The sequence below is a fragment of the Pongo pygmaeus genome, chromosome 23, assembly GCF_028885625.2.
Source record: "Pongo pygmaeus isolate AG05252 chromosome 23, NHGRI_mPonPyg2-v2.0_pri, whole genome shotgun sequence".
NCBI lineage: Eukaryota > Metazoa > Chordata > Mammalia > Primates > Hominidae > Pongo > Pongo pygmaeus.
The window spans coordinates 51,346,549-51,367,791 of NC_085931.1; the positions used below are offsets into that span (position 1 = coordinate 51,346,549).

At 55.9% G+C, this 21,243-nt stretch overlaps 2 protein-coding genes across 16 annotated transcripts in view; one reads left to right on the forward strand and one right to left on the reverse strand.

Annotated features, from left to right (window-relative positions):
* Positions 1 to 2,264, forward strand: part of SGSM3 (small G protein signaling modulator 3) — a 40,939-nt gene extending 38,675 nt beyond the window's left edge. For 4 of the 13 annotated variants that reach the window (XM_054469579.2, XM_054469577.2, XM_054469588.2 and 1 more), the window contains 6 exons: positions 15 to 85; positions 182 to 230; positions 320 to 405; positions 636 to 758; positions 851 to 911; positions 1,068 to 1,486. In XM_054469579.2, the coding sequence (XP_054325554.2) occupies positions 15 to 85; positions 182 to 230; positions 320 to 405; positions 636 to 758; positions 851 to 911; positions 1,068 to 1,145 (468 nt within the window). In that variant the 3' untranslated portion in view covers positions 1,146 to 1,486. Of the gene's footprint in view, positions 1 to 14; positions 86 to 161; positions 231 to 319; positions 759 to 850; positions 912 to 1,067; positions 1,487 to 1,506 lie in introns of those variants that run through there. The other 9 variants (XM_063662952.1, XM_063662951.1, XM_054469584.2 and 6 more) reach the window with 7 other exon arrangements.
* MRTFA (myocardin related transcription factor A) overlaps positions 1,664 to 21,243 on the reverse strand; it is a 137,624-nt gene continuing 118,044 nt past the window's right edge. For all 3 annotated transcript variants that reach the window (XM_054469573.1, XM_054469570.2, XM_054469571.2), the window contains 9 exons: positions 20,879 to 21,040; positions 15,516 to 15,691; positions 14,852 to 15,001; positions 12,141 to 12,394; positions 11,699 to 11,870; positions 9,641 to 10,669; positions 8,605 to 8,757; positions 8,251 to 8,311; positions 1,664 to 3,267 (listed from right to left, as the gene is read on the reverse strand). In XM_054469573.1, coding sequence (XP_054325548.1) covers positions 2,774 to 3,267; positions 8,251 to 8,311; positions 8,605 to 8,757; positions 9,641 to 10,669; positions 11,699 to 11,870; positions 12,141 to 12,394; positions 14,852 to 15,001; positions 15,516 to 15,691; positions 20,879 to 21,040 — 2,651 coding nt within the window. In that variant the 3' untranslated portion in view covers positions 1,664 to 2,773. The remainder of the gene's footprint in view (positions 3,268 to 8,250; positions 8,312 to 8,604; positions 8,758 to 9,640; positions 10,670 to 11,698; positions 11,871 to 12,140; positions 12,395 to 14,851; positions 15,002 to 15,515; positions 15,692 to 20,878; positions 21,041 to 21,243) is intronic.

Genomic DNA, 21,243 nt, shown 5'->3' on the forward strand with positions numbered 1-21,243 from the left:
TGCTGTCCCCACAGGCTGCAGGCCGGGAGGTCGAGAGAGACTTTGCCTCCGTGTATTCCCGCCTGGTGCTCTGTAAGACCTTCAGGTAACTGGGCCCGGGTTCTTCTGGTGGGGTCACCAGCAGTGGGAGGGCGGGGCCTAACCCAGCCCCGGCACCCCAGGAGCTTTGGTGCCCCCTCAGGTTGGATGAAGATGGCAAGGTCCTGACCCCGGAGGAGCTGCTCTACCGGGTAAGGAGGGCCTCCTCTGCCAGACCCTAGAGACCTCTCGGGTTAGCCTGTGGGGGAGCCTGAGTGACAGCTGACGGTGCTGTCCCCAGGCTGTGCAGTCTGTGAACGTGACCCACGATGCAGTGCACGCACAAATGGATGTGAAGCTCCGCTCACTGATCTGCGTGGGGCTCAAGTGAGTGTGGAAAAGGGGTTGGAGGAGGCCCTGGAGTGGGGGGACCCAGCCCAGCATCAGGGGGGTCCTTACAGGGAACCCTAAAGGACAAAGAACCTCAGGGGCTCAGGTCCTTCCCCAAAGAGGGTGGTCTGGGAGCTGCTGAGAGACAGGTCGGAGGCTTCCACCATGGCTGCAGCCAGAAGGGCCTGGAGCTGCCCCCTGCTCCCCACTCCTGGCCATGTCCCCAGTGAGCAGGTGCTGCACCTGTGGCTGGAGGTGCTCTGCTCCAGCCTGCCCACAGTGGAGAAGTGGTACCAGCCCTGGTCCTTCCTGCGCAGCCCGGGCTGGGTCCAGATCAAGTGTGAGCTCCGGTGAGGACCTTACTGGGCTTGGGGGATGGAGGTGGGGCGGGAAGGGCTGGCTGGGGGTGACAAGAGCCTTACCACCCCCTCCTCACCTCTAGAGTCCTCTGCTGCTTTGCCTTCAGCCTCTCCCAGGACTGGGAGCTCCCTGCGAAGAGAGAGGTGGGTGGTGTGGGCCTCATAGGGCCTCCACTGATGGAGCTGCCCAAACTGTTTGCGGGGTGGCTAAGGTGGGAACCCGTAGTGCTGGTGTCAGCGGTTAGGAACCACCCCGGCCATGCCCAAGGCCTGTGAGGTGAGGGGCTGCCCTGTTTGCAGGCACAGCAGCCCCTGAAGGAGGGCGTCCGGGACATGCTGGTGAAGCACCACCTCTTCAGCTGGGATGTGGACGGGTGACCCCCTACTCCTCAGGCCTGCGTCTGAGGTGGCCCAGGACCCCAAGCTGCAGAGCCCAGGAAAGAGCAGCTCCAGAGCCCTGGCCAGGGCCCCAGGATATCAGGCTGCCCCACTCCACGTTCCCCAGCACATCCCAGGTGGTGGGAGCAGAGGGTGCCCTACCCCACCAGGGTCCTTAGGGATGCTCTAGGCCAAACCACAGTTTGTACCAAAAACCTTGTGAGGAGGTGGGGGAGCCATGTCTGTGCCAGTCTTTGCTCAGGAAGAGGGAAGGGGATGGGGGTGGCTAGTAGGCTCCTGGACTCTTTGGTTTATAAATAAACTGTGTGTTTGAGAAAGCACCTCCCTGTCTTCTGTGCAGCTAGGGCTGCAGAGCTGTATTCATGTCCAAGGTTCTGCCCTTCCTTGAGTGGTCTAGAAGGCACTGCCTGGCCCCTCCGATGCTGGGACACAACAGACCCAGGACCCAGCTGTGCTACCCACCCCTTCCATGGACTGAGTAAGATGGACTAACAGGCCTGTGTTTTTGTTTTTATTTTAAAAAGTTCACACACCTTCCCCATCTTTATCCCAGCACTGGTTTTGGTGACTCCACCCCTGCTCCCCTATGAGTCAGCCCAGAATGTGAAGCCAGTGGCCCCAGGGCAGGAGCTGGCCACAACCTCATGGCCACCCCTCAGCCCCACAGCAGGGTGAAGCTGGGCCCGAAGCTCCTCCTGTCCTAGGGCCACGCTGGCTGCAGTGAGGTGGCAGGGACGGAATGTGAGTGGGTGGAGAGCTCCTGGCAGGAAGGCCAGGTAGCACCTCTGCCCTCATGGCACTGATAAGGAGCCAGGAAGCAGGGCAGGTGGGGCACAGGCCGTGGCAGGGTACCTACATGTCAATCACACGTGATGGGTGGGCCTGGGTAGGTGCATGCCAGACTGGACCCCAGACTGTGGCACACAGCTCAAGGGTAACCTTGCATCCAGCCCCCAGGAGCCGTGGCCTTCCAGGCCCTTCTGTGAGAGTAGGATGGGAGGGAGTTGCACCCATCTCCTGTCCCCCCCCCCCCAAAAATATATGTCTATATGTATGTTGATATATAATATAGAGAGGTATATACACCTGTACAGAAAATTGTTGCCACCAACCAACCACTAAATGGTTACACTACACCAAGACACTAAAATGGCAGGGAGCCCCATCGCAGGAAGCCCTGGGACCCGGGGGTTGGCAGACATGGGGAATAGGGGGTAGAGGCCCAGGCTAATTTCTCCCTTCACAGCAAAGCAGGGAGAGAAAGGAAGGAGATTCACCCCTTAACCTGTCTCAGCCCTGGGTCAGAAGAGAAGCCTCCTGGCCGGGCTTCACTACCTTAGCCAAATTGTAGCCAGACACTGGCCCCTGACCCTGACCAGGTGTCCAAAACCCCAGCGTGAGAGCCAGGGCTGCTCTCCTCTGCTCTGGGTGGGACTGAACCAGGAGTAGGGGCTTCTCTGTTCTAGCCTCCCAGGGAAGGGAAAAAGCAGGAGCTGTGATTGTCAAGACTCACAACCATGTGGAGAGGCCGAATCACGCAGGAGAGCCACGCACTGGAGTACCCCGGCTCCTAGCCCCTTCCCCACCCCCAGTCTTGAGCCAGAGAGCTACAAGCAGGAATCCCAGTGCAGCTGCAAATCATGGCCATCAAGGAAGTCTGTGGAGAAGAGGCTGGGGGCTGTGGTGCTGAGGGGGGCCAGGCTCAGCACGGTACCACCTGATGACAGCTCCAGCCAGTCCATGCTGTCCAGGTGGCCATCAGCCAGGTCCAGGCCCATGGTGCTGCTGGGCTCAGGAACAAAGTGCAATTCAGAGGTGTCCATGGGTGACGGGGGGTGGTCCAGGATGGCAGTGCTGCTCAGCATCTGGCTATGGAGGTCGTCAATGAGGGAAAGGGGCTCTGGCCCCTCATGCCCACTGGTCAGCAGGGGCAGCCCCGTGCTGCTCTCCAGGAAGTCCTCCAAGCGCCCAGGGAGGGAGGGTGAGCCTGGGGGAGGTGGGGCAGCCTGGGGGAGCTCAGCAGAAGGGGACAGCTGTGCTGCCAGGGGGGACCCACAGACTGTCTTCGGGGATGGTGGCTCCTTGAAATCTGCTGAAATTTCTGCCAATCAAGAGAGTAAATAGATATCAGAAACCAAGCCTGTATATCTACATGCAAAAGAATGAAGGTGGACCCCAACCTCACACCATTTACAAAAATATTTGCAAATCACGTACTTGATAAAGAAGTGATATCCGGAATACACAGAGAACTTGTAAACTCAACAACAAAAAACCAAACTTGAATCAAGAATGGGTAAAGGATTTGAACAGACATTTTTCCAAAGATGATAAACAAATGGCCAACAGCACATGAAAACAGCTCAATATTACTAGTCATGAGGGAGACCACAGTGAGATACACCTCAAACCCACTGGAGTGGCTACTATAAAATTAAATTTTTAAGAAAGTGTTGGTGAGGATACAGAGAAACTGGAGCCCTTGTGCCCTGTGGTAGAAATGCAAAATGGTGCAGCTGCTATGAAAAACAGTATGGAGGTTCCTCCAACACTTAAAAATGGAGTTACCATATGATCTAGCAATTCCACTGCTGGGCATATACCCAAAAGAATTGGAAGCAGGGTCTCAGCTATTTGTACACAGGTGTTGATAAGTGCATTCGCAACAGTAAAATGTAGAAGCAACCTATGTCCATCAATGGATGAAGGAATTGATACTATGCTTAGTGCAACAGCCTGTCACAAAAGACAATTCAAGATTGCACTTAGTCAAAATCATAGAGACAGAAAGTAGAATGGCAGTTGTTACCAGCTGGCGGAAGGGCCAAATGGGAAGTTACTGTTTAATGGGGATAGTTTCAGTTTTACGAGATCAAGAGAAAGGGAGACGGATGGCAGTGATGGCTGCACACATTATGAATGTATTTAATACTACTGAACTGTGCACTTAAAAATGGTTACAATGGGCTGGGTGCAGTGGCTCACACCTGTAATCCCAGCACTTTGGGAAGCCAAGTGGGGTGGATTACTTGAGGTCAGGAGTTCGAGACCAGCCAGGCCAACATGGTGAAACCCCGACCTCTACTAAAAATACAAAAATTAGCTGGGCATGGTGGTGCACGTCTGTAATCCCAGCTACTCAGGAGGCTGAGGTAGGAGAATGGCTTGAACCCGGGAGGCGGAGGTTGCAGTGAGCCAAGATTACACCACTGCACTCCAACCTGGGGGACAGAGTGACACCCTGTCTCAAAAAAAAAAAAAAAAGTTATGATGGATTGGGCACAGTGGCTCACACCTATCATGGCAGCACTTTGGGAGGCCGGGACAGGAGGATTGGCTTCAAGCCAGGAGTTTGACAGCAGCCTGGGCAACAAGGCAAGACCCCATCTTTATCAAAAAACAACAAAAAAAGGTAAATTTTAGGTGTATTTTACCACAATTTTTTTTTTTTTTTTGAGACTTGAGTCTCACTGTTGCCCAGGCTGCAGTGCAGTGGGGCAATCTTGGCTCACTGCAACCTCCGCCTCCTGTTTTCAGGCAATTCTCCTGCCTCACCCTCCTGAGATTACAGGCATGTGCCACCACACCGGGCTAATTTTTTCACCATGTTGGTCAAGCTGGTCTCGAACTCTCGACCTCGTGATCCGCCTGCCTTGGCCTCCCAAAGTGCTGGGACTATAGGCGCCCACCACCATGCCCAAATAATTTTGTTGTATTTTTTAGTAAAGACGGGGTTTCACCATGTTAGCCAGGATGGTCTCGATCTCCTGACCTTGTGATTTGCCTGCCTCAGCCTCCCAAAGTGCTGGGATTACAGGTGTGAGCCACCATGCCCAGCCGATTTATCACAATTTTTAAAAAATAAAAAAAATGTGCAAAGGACTCGGCCATTCTCCAATAGAAGATACACAAATGGTCAGGCAGCACATGAAAAGATGCTCCACGTCACTAAATGACAGAAATGCAAACTAAGATACCACTTCACACCCATTAGGATGGCTTGTATCAAAAAATTGAAAATAAGAAGTGCTGGTGAGGAGGTGAAGAAACTGGAACCCTTGTGCATTGCTAGTGTGAATGTAAAACGTAACAGCTGCAGTGGAAACAGTTTAGTGATTCCTCAAAAAGTTAAACACAGAAGTTACCATATGAGGCCAGGCGCGTTGGCTCATGCGTGTACTCCTATCACTTTGGGAGGCCGAGGCGGGCAGACTGCCTGAGCTCAGGAGTTCAAAACCAGCCTGGGCAACACAATGAAACCCCGTCTCTACTAAAAAATACAAAAAAAATTGACCGGGCGTGGCGGTGGGTGCCTGTAGTCCCAGCTACTCGAGAGGCTGAGGCAGGAGAATTGCTTGAACCTGAGAGGCAGAGGTTGCAGTGAGCCAAGATCGCGCTACTGCACTCCAACCTGGGCAACAGAGTGAGACTCCGTCTCCGAGGAAAAAAAAAAAAAGAAATTACCATATGATCCGGCAATTCCAGCCCTAGGTTTATGCCCAGAACTGAAAGCAGGGACTCAAGACAGACACTTGCACACCGACATTCACAACATCCAAAAGGTGGAAACAGCCCAGGTGTCCAGCCACAGATGAATGGATGAAGAAAATGTGGTGTATCCACACCACGGGGTATGACTCAGCCTTTAAAAAGAGTGAAATTCTGACACATGCTGCAACACAGATGGACCCTGAGGACATTATGCTGAGTGAAATAAGCCAGACACAGAAGGACAAATTGTGATTCCACTTCTGTGAGGTCCCCACGATAGGCAAATCCATAGAGAAAATGGGATGGGGACTGCCAAGGGCTGGAGTTGGGGAGAATGGGGAGTTACTGTCTAATGCGTACAGTTTCCCTATGGGGTGATGAAGTTCTGGAGTGGATAGGGGTGACAGTTGCACAACACTGTGAATGGACCTAATACCTCTGAATTGTACATTTAAAAAATGGTTAGAATGGCAAATTTTATTATCTCACCACAACTAAAAAAAGAATTATGCAAAAACCAGGCCTGCTCCCCATCCCTGTGGGTTCTGGCCCCTCCTGTCCCGGCAGAATGCACTCTTTGCCCTGCAGCCACTCTCACCAGGCAAGGAGGTCGCTGCCTGCCCAGCTGCCACCACCTGCCCAGACCTCTCTCTTCAAACACCTGCTTCTGGCATCACTGCCACCTCTTGGGCCACTTTTCAGTGTCCCTTTGGCGGCAGGCAGCACCCACACCCACCATCTCCCTTTCTCTGCCATCCCTTAGAAGCTAGAGTTCAAAGCCTGTTCCCTTTTCCTTCTTGAACAATCTCTCTGGGGTAGCACCTCCTTCCCTTGGAACCTCCTGAAGCTCACGCCAAGGCCTCGCTCCTGAGCGCCCAGCCCAGCCGTCCTCACAGCAGGTCCCATACCTGCCACCTCAGTGCCACCTGTACTGGTGAGAGATGCGCCTCAGAGCCCAAGGACCCAGGGATTCTCCCTAAGGCTTGAGAATTGCAGACCTCACAGGAACCCCAGTGAGTGAGCTCTTGTCTTAAATTGAAATAAAATTCACACAACATCAAGTCCACTCTGGTAGAGCTGTGGTTCCACGCTGAGCTCCCACTTTGCCTGCACCCCTCAGCCGCTCCTCCTCCTCCTGAAGCCACTGAGACACTCAGAAGTCCACGCTCACCGCCCAGCGTCGGCACCACAGGCCCAGCCTTCTTGCCTGCTGCCGCCAGTGAGCTCCTCCCCAGGACCATCTCGGGGTCGTCTGGGATCTTCCACTCCCAGCTGGGTCCCCTCACACAGACGCGCGCTGTCTCCTGCCCAGCATCTGCCCTACCTCCTTCCTCCCTTCTGCAGGGGAACCTCTCAGGGAGCTCTACAGCTGCCCACACCCTACTCCCAGGCCTCTCATGGACTTCCTGTTGTGCCCATGATGCCTGCTTCCATGTCCAGGCCTCGGTCCTCAGCTCCCTTGGCCATGGCTGGCTTCCAGGACACTGCACCCTTGCCACTGCTTGTCCTCCCAACCCCCAAGGCTGGGCTTAGCCTCAACCTCTGCTCCCCCATCTCACACCCTGGGCAGCCTCCCAGCTGCAACTGCCAATCTAGATGTGACAATACCCCAACTCCTGCCTCCAGCCCCGACCTCTCTCACAAAGGCCACTTGATGTCAACTGTCCCTGTGAACCCTCCATTTGGTCTCGTGACACACCCCATCAGGGACTGCGCAATGTGGTCCCACACGTGCCCCCTCCCCAGCTCACCCCATCAATGGCCACTCCACCCTGGCCCTTCAGGCCACAGCCCCTGAAGTCATCCTTGGCTGTTCCTTCCCTCTCCCCCCACCTCATCCATAAAGACACCAACCTGGCTCTCTCCAAATGGGGCTGACTCCAGCCGCTCCTCTGCCTGCCACTGCTGCCTGCTGGGCCATAGCCCAGCTCTCCAGCCACCCCCAACCAGGGGCTCCCTGCTTCTGCCCTTGCATGGCTACTATCACCTGGGTCCTGCATCAGACCAGGCCTTTTCTGCTCAAGGTTGTGCGATGGCTTCCCACACAATGGGGCCAAAGCCACCCTGCCCTGGTGCCCAGGAGGCCACGCATGCTCTGGCCACAAAGGCCTTCTTCCCCTTTCCTCAACTCCACTCCAACCCGCCAGGCACTCCCAAGGCCGCACAGATGCACACAGCTGCCCCTGCTCACAGGAGACATCCCAGACCTTCCCCACCAGGCTCCCCAGACCTCTCCCTCCCCTCCATTTTTGTCCTAAGGCTCCTCTCGGATCTTCCATATGATCTGCTTATTTCTTATATTTGTTGTCCACCTCCCCAGGCTGCACTGTGAGCTCCACAAGGGCAAATGTCTCTTCTGTTCATTGGCAGGCGAGGGCCTTGGGGCAGTGCTCCCAGCTGAAGGACAGCACTTTCCCTGTTCCTCTCACCCAGGCCTTGGAGACAGGAGGGCTCACAGCCACCACTGCACCCACAATGCTTGCCCGAGACTGGTCACGCACGGAAGCATTCAATAAAAACAAACCAACCCAGGGCTACAGACACCTAAGAACAGAGAAGGCCGTCAGGGAGGCAGCAGGGGACCTAGGGTTACCTCCGCTCTGAATCAGAATGTCAAACAGGTCATCCATCTGCTGGCTTGAGGAACCATTTTCCTGTGGGACAAAGGAAAAAAAAAAAAAGATAAAAATCTTGAATGGGGGCTCCCAGCCTGCACTACAAATGAGGCCCCTCCCTCTGCCCCAGAATAAGCAGCCAGATCCACAGCACCCATGGGCATGCCCGGACTCCTGGAGCCCGTCCCCTAACGACCCACTCCCCAAGGCCTCTCTGACCCTGAAGCTGGGCTTCACCTGCCCCCTATTCCTCCGGGTGGGGCTGTAGGAGCCTCAGCCCAGCAGCCTAGGGCAGCTGCCAGCACTGGCCAGGCCTAGCCCGCCTTCCTCACCTGCTGTTTGGGCTGCTGGCTCATGGCTTCCTCATAGCCAGGTGGTTCCTTCTTCAGCAGAGAAGTGGGGGTCCCAAAAAGGGGCTGCAGTGGGTGCTCCAGGTCCATCTGGGCAGAGGGGGCAGGCGCTGGAGAGCCAGGCTGGGACGAGGGCTGGACAGGAGAGCAGGGAAAGGACCAGTGGCCAGGGGGCTGGGGGGTGCAGACCTGCCTCGCAGGGGGCGGGGGGCGGGGGGTGGGGATAGGGCCAGGGCCTCTCACACTCTAGGAGCGAAGATGGGAGTCACTGGCTTTTAGGGAGCTTTCGTGAAAGCCACTAGGTAAGAAGGAATACAGGATGGGAGGCCCTCAACCCTGCAGAGGGTGCCTGGCTCCTTGAGGTTTGGGAGAGGTCTCTGGGCTGGGCTGGTCACCCCGAGATTTCTGCAGCTTCTTTCTCTGCTTGGGACTGCTCAGGGACCCCTGTTTCCTATCCTGAAGTACCTGTTCCTGTCACTGTCTCCTCTACCCCCAAGTTCTGCAGGACCACGAGGCTACATAAAGCCTTAGGGCAACCTCACCTGTGGCTGGGCTGAGAGAGGGTCTGCTGAGGGAGCTTTCCGCTGCTGATACCTTGGTGGGGACAGCTGGCCTCTCTGAGGGGAGGACCCTGAGCTGGATCCTGGCCAGAGGACCCCACAGCCTCTCCCCAGGGCAGGCTACCTCTGACCTTCACTGGCCACTCCCCACAGAGCAGCACTAGGGCAGGCCCAGCCTGGGTATGGGCTGCTCAGGAGTCCTGCTGCTGAGGTGCCGAAATGTTCTAGTCTCAACAGCCAGAGGTGAGGAGCTCACCAATGGCTCCGCCCTACAGCTAGGGGGTCTGAGGCAGGTCTCTTAACTTTCCTAAGTCTCAGTGCCCCCCTGGTGAAGGAAGATTAAATGAAGCAAACACAAAATGTCCAGCACGAGGGGGCCCCTGGCCCAAGAGGGCTGTAGCAAGATGTTCTCCCCAACCTCCTCTGGGCCCTGCCCGGTTCCTCCCATACCCAGGTACCTGCTGGGGGCTCCCACTGGACAGGCCAGGGCTGTCTGCATTCTTATTGGTCACGGTGAGGACAAGGTGGGTCCCTGTGGAGTCAGTGATGAGGGTGGGAGGTGCAACCCCCTTGATGAGGCCAGGGCCCTGAGGCCCCAGAAGCAGCTGGGGGGTGGGGACCGGCTCGGGCTCAGGCTGCATGGCTTCTTGCTTCACCACCACGGACGGGGGCCCCGGGGCCGCAGCACAAGGGTCTATGTGGTTGGTGGTTGGGGCTGCCAGGCTGGGGTTGAATGGGTGAGCGGGGCCCAGGGGCTGTCGGCTCAGCTGGCAGCTAGAGAAGCTGTTCTCCTGCTTCACTGGGGTGCTGAGAGGGGCAGGGGTGGGGGTGGGGGTGGGGGCAGGGGCGGGCTGCTGGGCTCGCTTCTCCTGCTCCAGCTGCAGCCTGAGCCGCTCCACCAGCTGCTGCTTCTGCCGGAGCATGCGCGTCAGCTCCTCAATCTGCTTGTCTTTCTCCTGCAGCATCTGGTCTTTGTCGCGCCCCTCTAGCTCCGCCCGCCCCCCAGGGCTCAGGCAACAGGACCCGGCCCGGGGGCCCTCCTCCTTCACGAGGATCTGCAGTGGCGAGGCCTGCAGGGTCAGCTGCGTCAGAGGTGACGTCACCATCTCACCAAAGGTGTCCCCGGGGGTGGAATTTTCATCGCCCGTGCTGAGCAGTGAGCGCTCTGAGGGAGTGGGAGACACGGGGGGTGTGGAGCCCGTGCTGCCAAATTTCACCACTCCATTGCTGGTCACCGTGGCCACCACCACCTCAGTTGGGGCCAGGCCTGCTGCCACCAGGGCTGGCCCCGTGCTCAGCCGGGCCGCCGGGAAGGCTACCACCACCTCGCCAGCCTTGTGCAGGATAGAGGTGGTGGCAGGGGCCTTGGGGGCTCCTGGGACAGGGCTGATTTGGTCTTGATAGGCTCGAAGGCGCTCAATCAGCTCAGTTTTGGTGCCTGAGACAGGCAGTGATCGCAACTTCAGCTCCTGCTTCAGCTCTGCCACCTGCAAGGCAGTCAAGAGTCAGGGAGGCCAAGGGCAGCTGGACACAGGGCACTGGGTCCAGGCAGAATGGCAGTCTGGGCCCCATGGGCCACTTGAGATGCATCAACTACCCTAATCCTCCAGCAGCCTGGAGGGCACAATGCCTCCCACCACCTGAGCCAACAGCATCCTCTCTTTCATTGTTCTCACTCTAGCAGGGGTCTGGTCAAAATGCTCCCCACCTATGCAGGCAACGGGGGCTGGTACATGGTGCCTACAGCTGTCCCCAGCCCTGAGCCCCCAGCATGGTGCCTGGGCTCAATAAATATTCAATGGAACAGACTGAATTTTGCAAAGAGAAAACTGAGCTCATGAAAGTGGGACCCAGCCTGGTTCAGAGAACAAGTTCTCAAGAGAGAGCTTGGTCCAATCCATCTTCTGATGGGGCAGAGGAAACACGCAAGGCACTGGGCATGACCCACTCCTCTCCAAGGCCCTAGGATGGAAGCCAAGTCTGTGGCCCTGATCACAGGCCGCTCTCTTCCCAGGCAGACACTGCACCTGAACGGCAGAGTGAGCTCTGCATTAACCGGCAAAGGGGAAAATGCGGGCAGGGTTGCTACTGGACAGTCCTGTCTACACTGACCAGGTCTACGACTGTGGACAAGCTCCTCCTCCTGTCACTGCCTCAGCTTGACCATCTTCAAAGGGGCACCAATCCCCACTTCTCACACTGCACGCACCACATAAGTGGAGGAAGACAAGAGACATACGACTGCCTGGACAGATGCTAGCTGTGCTGCCAACAACAGGAACCACCACGAGGAAGCTGGTGTCATTCACCATGACCACCTCCAGGCAGCCTCAGAGCTGTGTCCAAGGTGCCCCTGTCTGATGGGGACCAGAGCCTGGAGCCCTGCTCTGCTTTCCGTGACGGTGGGTCTTAGGCTGGCTGCCTTCCCTGCCTAAAAACCAGCACCCAGACAGCCCTGTGGGAAGGGCTCAAGGCCTCAGGCCAGCAGTGGCTCAAGTTTTCCAGTGGCCATGTACCTTCATGTCGTCCAGGTTGGCCGGCAGGGCTCCCGGCTTGCCAGTCAGTGAGGTGCTGTTCTGACGTGCCAGCCCACAGGGCCCAGGGGCGCCCGAGCTGCAGCTGCTATTGGTAGTGGAGAGGCTGCGTACTGGGGGGGTTCCGCTGCTTCCCAGGGCCTCGCCTGCTGACCTGGGAAGAAAAGGTAGAAATTAGCCCCATCCAGCATCGCCCGTGGCCTGTGCAGGTGGCGGCCCAAGCCTGGGCTGCAGGGTTGGGTAGAGATGGGCATGGGGCAAGGGCCCAGCAAAGGCTAGGGTGGCCCTGCCTGCAGACCACTCTGTAGCATCCAGACCAGAGGATCCTTAAAGATGTGGGGTTCACCCCCACCAGACCTGGCACCCGCCTGGCTCAGGGTGGCTCAGGGAGGGCAGGGGCAGGCAGTGAGGAGCGGGTGCCTACTTTGGCGGGGCAGGCAGGATGGCCTGGTAGTTGTGGTGCTGCTGCTGCTGCTGGTTGAGGATCTGCAGCTGGAGGAAGAGCTGCTGCTGCTGCAGGATCTTGGCGTAGGACGAGTCCATGGGGGGTGCCCCCCTGTCCTGCTTCTGGTCCGGGGGGATGTACTGGTGGTACTTGAGCTTCTTCACCTTTGGCTTCAGCTCCTTGGCCTTCTTGCTGCGCTGTGACTTCTCACTGGCAGACTTGGGTTGGCTTTGCTGAGGGCACAGGAGACAGGGTGCCATTCAGGGGCAGCCTCAGGCTTCTCGGGGTGGGGCTGGCAGCTCTCCCCACGCCTGTCTGCCTTCTGAGAAGACATCCCTATCCACACTTTGCCCATTTCCACTCTTCCCTGTGGGACCGTACACTCCATCAAAAGCAGAAATGTGCCCAGAAATGTGCCAGGAAAGGGGCTGGAGTGACAAAGAGGGTTGTGCCTGGCCCCCAGCTTAAAAGAGCTTCTAGCTTGGAGGGTAAATCAACCAAATGTTCAAGCACAGACGTCACCATGACCCCAAGCAGGGTGAACACAAGGAGGTAAAACCTAGCTGACTGATGGAGCTCGGGCTGCGCCAGACCAGGCACTTTATAAAGACGGGGCCACGCAAGCCTCTCCAGAATGCTGCTTGCTCTTCTCTTGCTCTTTCTGGGGCTGGGGGGAATTCTGCCAGGTAGAAACTGTCGTGTCTACTTGAAAATGGTGAACAGGCTCAAAGAAGTCACTTGCCCAAAGTCACAATGTGATCTTGTTCTTGTTCTAACACAGGACTCCAAAAGCTCCTATTCACGCCCCAAAGACCTCCAGCTGGCACAGCCACTGGGCCAGGAGAGTCAGAAGACCCAAACTGACCAAGAAGGGCCAGTAGGTGATATATGGGAGGTCTGTTCTTGGAGCAAGGAAGGGCGCAGTTGGACGAGGTGAGTTAGCAAGGGAGTGCCAGAGAGAGACCACGGAGAGCCAAGTTTTGAGCAGAGAATGGTAGACAGAAGCGTACAAGGCTGGATGTAGGAACAGGTGGTGTCCAGACCTTGTGGCAATGAGGACCGAAAGGAAGGTTTGGGCAGGTGATCCACTAGTGGAAGAACAGACAAAGTGAACATGTGGCAGGTGAGAAGTGATCAAAGAAGAGGTTCTGGTTTTGCTGGGAGCATAGGAAGGATGGAGAAAGGGCAGGGCTGCCGGGGCTGTGGGGCCGGGACTGCCCCAGAAGAAGGGAACAGAGCCGCAGAGAGCCTCTGAGCACAGGCTGGGGAGCAGGCAGAAGTACAGGCAGAGGGAGAGAGGAGGCAGAGGGAGAGAGGCGGCACAGGCAGAGAGGAGGCAGAGGGTAGAGCCTAAGGAGCACCCCCAATTAAAGGGAGGAGGAAGGGAGGCAGGGAAAGCACAACCAAGGAGAGGGAACCCCAACAGCTGGGCCAGGAGCACAGCGGTGGGGATGGGCCTTGGATTGAGGCCCCTGAAGATGATGTTTCAGTCCACTGATGAGGTGACTGAAGAGATGTGTAGACAAAATACACAGACTCTTCTTCCAAACGTGGTAGGCAAAGGAAGGCAACAGGAGTGTGAGGAGAAGCACGCTGGAGGAACTCTGGGGGAAAAGCAGGGACACCTGCTGACAGTGAGAAGAGAATGCAGGTGCAGGACAGGCACTAACTGAGGACGCAGCACCCGGGCAGGCAGTGCTGAAAGCAGGGGTAGGCTGGGAGGAGAGGCCACTCACTGCTCCCAAGGCCTGAAAGAGGAGACAGTGACATTCAGGAAGCCACAGTGACTTTCTGACATGGAGGAAGCAGGAGGCAGCAGAGATGGACAGGGTCATGTGCAGAGGCGGGACTGGGGATGTCACCATGGGACAGAGCCAGGGAGTGCCACAAGAAGGGCGGGCAGCTCCCAGAGCTAGTGGGGCCTACTAAGGCCAGAGCATGAGCACCAGACAGCCCAGGCTGCAGACTGTCAGCCTCTCCTGAGGCTCAGATGGCCAGGGGTTGCCAAGCCAGGCACAGGGTCTGTGTGAGGAGAGAGCCTGGAGATTAAGAAAGGACAGAGCACAAAGGGTGCAGGTGGAGCAAGTCAGGGAGGTGTGGGGCTGTGGTCCCCGAGATCCTGGTGAGATCCTGGTGGCCAGGCAGCTCTGTGGAGCAGGGAGGACCCTGCATGAGCTCTTGATGCAGCTGAATTTAACAGCAGAAACCTCAGTCCATGAGGCCAGCAGTGCCCAGCACAGGGTCCCCCACACCGACAGTGGGAACCCCCGCCTCCTGCAGGCACTTCAGGCCAGGCCTTGGAGGAGAACACCACTCAGTGGCACCTCCTGCATGACTCTGGCCACGTCACTTCACTTCTCAGCTCCTCTCTTATAGCAAAGGGCTCTATTTCTGCCTCGCGGAGTTGTTGAGTGAACAAGACATAATGTGTAGGAATGACTTCATGGATGAGAGCAGAAATGAGGACCTGGAATGCCCAAGGCCAGCCCATAGCCACCAATAATTGGTGGCTATGATTGCAACAGCCAGTGTCATGATGGACAGCGGACAGAACGGGAAGAAACTCCCAGACCAATGGGAGAAGACGTGCACCACACCCTTTGCAGCTGTCCCCACAGCTGGAATGAAGTCACAGCAGGACTCCAAAGGGCACAGGGAAGGGGAGGGTATAATCACTGGCAGAAATGTACCTTAATGAGTGTGGGGGTGGACTTGGCAGTGGGGACAGTGGTTCCATTGGTGAGGCTGGGAGGCAGCAGAGGTGGGGGAGGCAGAGGAGGCTGCTCTGCCAGGAAAAGCATTTCTCTGGAATCCGGGCCCATTGGAAGTTGAGACACAACCTGAGAGGGAAAAACGGAAGTGAAGACATGGCCACCTCCAGGTAGGGTGTGCCCAGCCTGCCCTGACCCTACACAGGGTCCTCAGATGCCACCACTGTCAGAGGGCAAATGGTGGGCAGAGACCAGAGGAGGAGAAGAGCAACCCCCAGGGTGGCAGGAGCTAGGAAAGAAAGAGAGAAGGCAATGAAAACGTCACAGAACTGAATATACTCAAGAAAAACAGGCTGCTCCAAATAAATGAATACAGACTGGGCCAGTGAGGTTTGCAATCCCACTGCAAGGCAGCCGTGGCCAGCGTCGTCCTCCACCTGACCTTGGGCTGCTGGAGAGGGGCCACTGCCCACATCTCCCACCACCGGGGAGCTCAAGCAGCCAGCACCTGAGCAACTAGGGTAGCATCCCCCTGGCTTCCCTGTGCCAGAGCAGGAGGCATCCCGTGGCCCAGGAGAGAGACCTTACTCTGCACAGCCCTAACATCTTGGAGCTGGGGAAGCATCTGGAAGCACACACTCACCTGGGTGGGGGATGCAGAGGTGGCACTGGGCAGTGGTTCGCTGACTCGGGCCTCCAGGGGTGACGGCACAGAACCCTGAGACTCATGGCTGGCAGGCTGCTCGGGGGATAAGGCATCGCTGCTGTCCTCATCGAAGGAAGAGCTGTCTGCTACTTTGGGATAGTTCACCTGGCCCACTGAAACCCAAAGCTGGTGTAAGATTCCACCTCCAGCCCAGGGCACAGGTGAGCAGCGACAGGCCTTGCTCACAGCCCACATGCCCCGTGAGGCAGGCAAGCCGAGGAGACTAGCAGCCAATCTGCTTTCTTGGTCCAAAAAAGCTCTGGTCATCATGACCCTGCAAGAGAGGCCAGAAAGGCCTCCCAGGCCATCAGAGTGACCTCATGGGCTGAGCAAAGGCCTCCTTTAGCCTCTTGCTTGTAACTCTATACTGTGTCTAGTCTTCAATGTCAAGTTGTCCCTCCCTCCCTTGCTCCTCCCTGGGAGACCCAGGCTACCTTTCTACCTCAACCATCTCCCTATTGTTAAAGGTACTCTGTATCTTCATCCCACACTGCACAAAACTCTCTTCTTCCCCCATGATGCTTACAGATGGTACAGTGAGGGCTCTGAACCAGCTAACGAGGGACCAGAAGAGCCTGGGTAACAGCCCTGTGAGTGTAGCTGAATTCCCAGAGGCCAGGAACAGACTAAGGAACCTGGCTCTGGGCTTCGGATGGAGGGTATCCCAGAAAGGGGATGTTTGCCTGCACAGGTGAAATAGAGGAGGTGTGGTGACCTCCTCTAGAGGCCAGTGGCTCACAGAGACCCAACACCTGGGCAGGAGGGGCACCAGAAGAAAACATCCTACTGGCTGTCACCGCCCTGGCCTGACCCACTGCCAAGCTCTGGATGACTGTGAATGCACGTCCTTCTGAGGCCAACTGGGAGGCAGAGGCAGGGGAGGAGGGCGCAGCACAGAGCTTCTGTTCCATGGGGTCCCAGTGGGAAGGAAAGATGGGAACAGAGGCAAGGAGGCTATTTCAAGAGTCACTGTCAGAGCCACCAGCTCAACACTGTCGTGGGAAGAGGTGCGGGTGGCAGGTTCTGAGCTGATCTGCCGTCCATGCAGAAGGAACTGAGGCAGTGGGGAAAGCAGGGGTGAGCTGCCGCCCAAGCCTGGGGAAGTGTGCTGTGTGGGAAGACCCCAGATAAGGAAGAGGAACGAAGCGCAACAGCTCAGGCTAGGTTTGTCCTTGCAGTGGCTCTCCTAGGAGCTCTTGCCCTCCAGGGCCAGGGCCAGGACCTGAGGCTCTCTCCTCCCTCAGGACCTGGGAAGGATGCATCTGAGCTTCTTCCTGGTGACTGTGGTGGTGGCTTGCTCCTCTGTCCCCTCATCTGTCCCAGCAGGGGCAAGTATGCAACACACAGAACAGGGCTTGCTGACCATGTGTACTTCATGCCAGACACACAGCTAGATTTCCGCCACAATCTCCTACTCCCAGCAAGGGCATCTGATCTGGGACAGCAGCCCCATGGCAGCCAGTACTGACAACAGTGAGCAAGGGTGGAGGAACTGTAGCTTCCACCAGATTAGTCCAACCCAAGGAAGCTGCTGGCCATACTGTGGAAAACCCAGGGCTGGTACAGGCCAGGATCACTACAGACTATTTCTCTCTCCACTCACAGTCACATCCTGGGAACAAAGATGGGGTCCCTGCCCTCCAGGAGTTTATGGTCCAGTTGCCTTGGAGCCCAGTGAATGCTCTGCTAGAGAGAAAACACAGAAGCTAAGGGCACACTGAGGAGAGACTCAGAGAAGTCTTCCTGGAGGAGAGGACTTAAAGTGAACCTTGACGATAACTGAGGGGCCTGGAGGAAGGGTGGGATGGGGAGCTTAGATGCGTGGGGAAGACCCCAACCCCCAACAGCCCTTTTCTCAGGCCTCAGAACGGTCCACTCCCCCTGCTCCCACTGCCCGCTTCCTTCCCACTCATCTGAGCCAAACTTCCTTCCCACCTTTGCCTCTCCTATCTGAGCCAAACCTCCACCTCAGCCAGGGTTCCATTTCCTCGTCCTCCTCCCTCCGCTTCCTCTGAAGGTGCCCATCCTCCCATCTCCTTGACTCTTGCCTCTCAGCCCAAAAACCTGCTCCACTGTATCCAGCCTGAAAACCCCGCCTTAAGCCAGCACCTGCCTCTGCTCTCCTTCTCCACACAACTACTGAGCAAATGAGCTACATTTGCCATCACCACCTCCTTCCCTCCTACTCAACTGTACAATCTGGTTTTTGCTGGCAAATGCTCTGTACTCCTTAAAGTCCCCAACAATCACCCCATTGCCAAATTCCTCAAACAAACAAGCTGTGCTCAGCCAGGCCTCCAGGCCACTGCCCGTGCTGTTCCCTCTTGTCCCTCTGCACCTTTTCCACTTGGCAAACTCTGACCCAGCCTCCAAGCTGCCCCCAAACGTGCTATAGTGTGGTGGGTACTTCCCTGGCCACCAACACCTGTCCCCATCCCTGAGAGAAGTCCCTCTGCTGAGCTCCCAGAGCACCGACACACACATATCCATTGTTACACTGTCCATTACAGCAGTTGCCAGCTGGTCTAGAATGAGTGTTATTGCTGACAACAGCAGCAACCATTGTGTGAGTCTCTCTAGGCGCCAAGGACCATCCATCATCGTGTGTGATCCTGCAAGCAGTCGCACAAGGCAGGTGACTCAGAGACAATGTCACAGGGCCATGGCCTTCCTACCAGGCAGCACTGGCATCTGACTGGGAACCAGACTCAGAAATCAGTTGTTTATACATTAGTCTTCTCACATCAGACCTACGTGAATTCTTTTAGGGCACAAGGTATATTTTATTCATCTTTGTGACATCAGGACTTTGGCACACTGCTGAGTCTCAGCACACATTTATCAGACTGTGGCTGGCTGCAGCATCCAGAACTGGCTTGGCCCCTACACTGGCCTATAACTAGGGGCCGCTGAGAAATACACGGAGGAAACCACTGAGATGAGGCAGGACGAACTCCAGGGAAAATCTGTGAATTATAAGGGCTACTGTACCAACATGGGGAAAGGGCTCCTCCGGGCCCAGTGTGGGCCAGCCTCCAGTAGGGTGACTACAATGCAGAGGAGGCCCTAGAAACTGCCAGTCACCTCTAATCAGGGCCCAAAGCCTAACTCAGCATGCCTTGGGGGTCTGCTGCAGTGTTTCCCCTCTGCCCAAAACTAAAACTCATGTTAGAGGAAACCCTGAGCCTCTTTCTCTGAAGGCACAGCTGCCTCAGGAGGGGCAGGCAGGCGCTGTCTTGTCAGGGATCGGATCTTGGGCCCACTGCGGAGAAGGAGACATGTCTGTACCAATTATCACCAAAATCTAAGAGTAGGATAATAAATATATTTGGTTTTTGTCCCCCAGTTCTCATCACAGAGCAGCTAAAATCACAGAGCAGCTAAAACCCTTGGCATTTCCTTAAGGTCAGAAGTATCTTCAGTTACGTATAACAAGCCCCTTTCCACAACACCTGAGCTTATGCTAATGTGATAATCTGGGATAGACTAAGGATTGGGCCAGTCACCAGAGACACCAAGTGATTAGAGGATTAGAGGACTGGAAATATCAGCGCCATCCACCAACCTCCAGGAAAGTGGAGGTGGGTATGTAGGACGTGGAGTGGGGGCTCTGAGATAAAACTCTTGGATAACAGGATTTGATGAGCTCCTCTAGCTACTGGGAGGGTGAAGGCCAGGAGTGGGCAGGGAAGTTCCAATACCACCACTCCCCCTGGCATCCCACGACACTGTGCCATCCATCCCTCCCTCTGGCTGTTCCTCTGCATCCTTTATGATAAGCCAGCAACTGTAAGTGAAGTGTTTCCCCAGGTTCTGTGAGCCATCCTAGCAAATTATCAAGCCCAAGGAGAGGGTATGGGAACCCCAATCTATAGCTAGTTGGTTAAAAGCAAATGTAAAATAACCTGGGGCTTGGGACCAGCATGGGAAGTGGGGCTAAGTCTTGTGGGACTGAGTCCTCAACCCGTGGGATCGGACACTATCTGCAGGTAGATGGCATCTGAAAAGAACTGAAGGACACCCAGCTGGTGTCCACTGGAGAACTGCTTGGTATGTGGGGTAATACCATGCCAGAATACCAACACCAGAAGTATTCTGTATTGAGTGTAAATACAGAGAAAAACGGCTTTTTCCCTTTTACGCTAAAGGAATCAAGTCCAAACTCCCAAGTGTGCCAAGAGGCCCTGCACGTCCTGGATTGTGCTTACTGCTCCCACTTCATTTTTGTTTTTGAGACAGGGTCTCACTCTATCACCCAGGCTAGAGTGCAGTGGCACAATCATAGCTCACTTACGGCCTTGAACTCTTGGACACAAGCGATCCTCCCACCTCAGCCTCCTGAGCAGCTGGGATTACAGATGTGTGTTACCACACCCAGCTAATTTTTTGATTTTTTTGGTAGAGATGAGTCTCCCTATGTTGCCCAGGCTGGTCTCAAACTCCTGGGCTCAAGTGATCCTCCCGCCTCGGGCTACCAAATCACTGGGGACCTGGCCTCCCACCTCTCATCTTGACACCCTCCTTTCCAGTGCCTTCTCATCAGGTCCTAGGGTTGTTCTCCCTGCCTGGAGCACCGTCCTCTCCTCCCTCGTCCCACCCTCTCCCACACGCTTTCATGAATTCCTACTCATCCTTCAGCCCCAGGCTTGGCTGTCACCTCCTCTGACAGCTGCACCCTTCCCAATGCAACCAGGTTGGGTGACCCTCCTCTGTGTTTCCAGAGTACCCTGTGCTCCCTCCAGCACAGCTTCTCTACCCTGCCTGTTCACCTGCCTGTTACCTGCTCCTAGGTGTGAGCTCCGTAAGGACAAAGGAACTTGGTCTGTCCTGTGGAGCTGTGGTCGTAGCACCTCGCACACTGTTTGGGTCCATCAATATTTGTTGAGTGAAATATCCGTGGAAAGGGCCAGTCTCCAAGAAGAGATTTCACTAATAAACAGTATGACACAGATTTCTAATTCCTGGCATCGCCACATGTTCACACACACTGATCCTGACATCTATCTACTCTGTGAAAGAGGAAGCAACCCGAGTTTACAAAGATGGAAAGTAAACAGAGCAAGGCCTCTGTTATTATTTATTGTTGTATGTCCCTGTTTCTTAAAGCAACAGGCACTATCCCAAGTTCATACAACCTGTGCATGAGGCTCTCAAACTCTGTGCCTTGGTTCTCCCAAGGCTAAGCAGGAAGTCAAAGATTAAGAAGTCAAGAGCCTCAGCCCAATTCTGCTTCAGCCTGGCACTCCCTCCCCTCCTGCATCTCAGCTGCCTCTCACACAGGGTGACTGGGTCCTCCTCACCAATGATGGCTTCCTTCAGGCTGGACTCAACAGGAAGGATGTTCTTCTCCACCAGCTCCATGGGGCCAGGCCTCTGTGCAATCTTCTCATTGAGGTCATCGGCTAGTCTGGCTCTTTTCAGCTTCAGCTGCTTGGCCTGGAGGGACGGCTCAGCCGAGGTCTCTGCCCATGGGAGAGAAAGGGGTGCAGGAAGATATATGAGTGGACGTGGTTCTGCCCTGGGAACTCCAGAGCGGCTCTCCTTCCTCCTGGGCAAGAGCAGAGACTGTCAGAACGGTAAGCATATTCCAAGCAGACAAGAGTGGCCTGTCTTGAAGTTTCACAAAGACAAGAGAAGGGGTTCCCTCTGTGACCAGGCAGTGCAC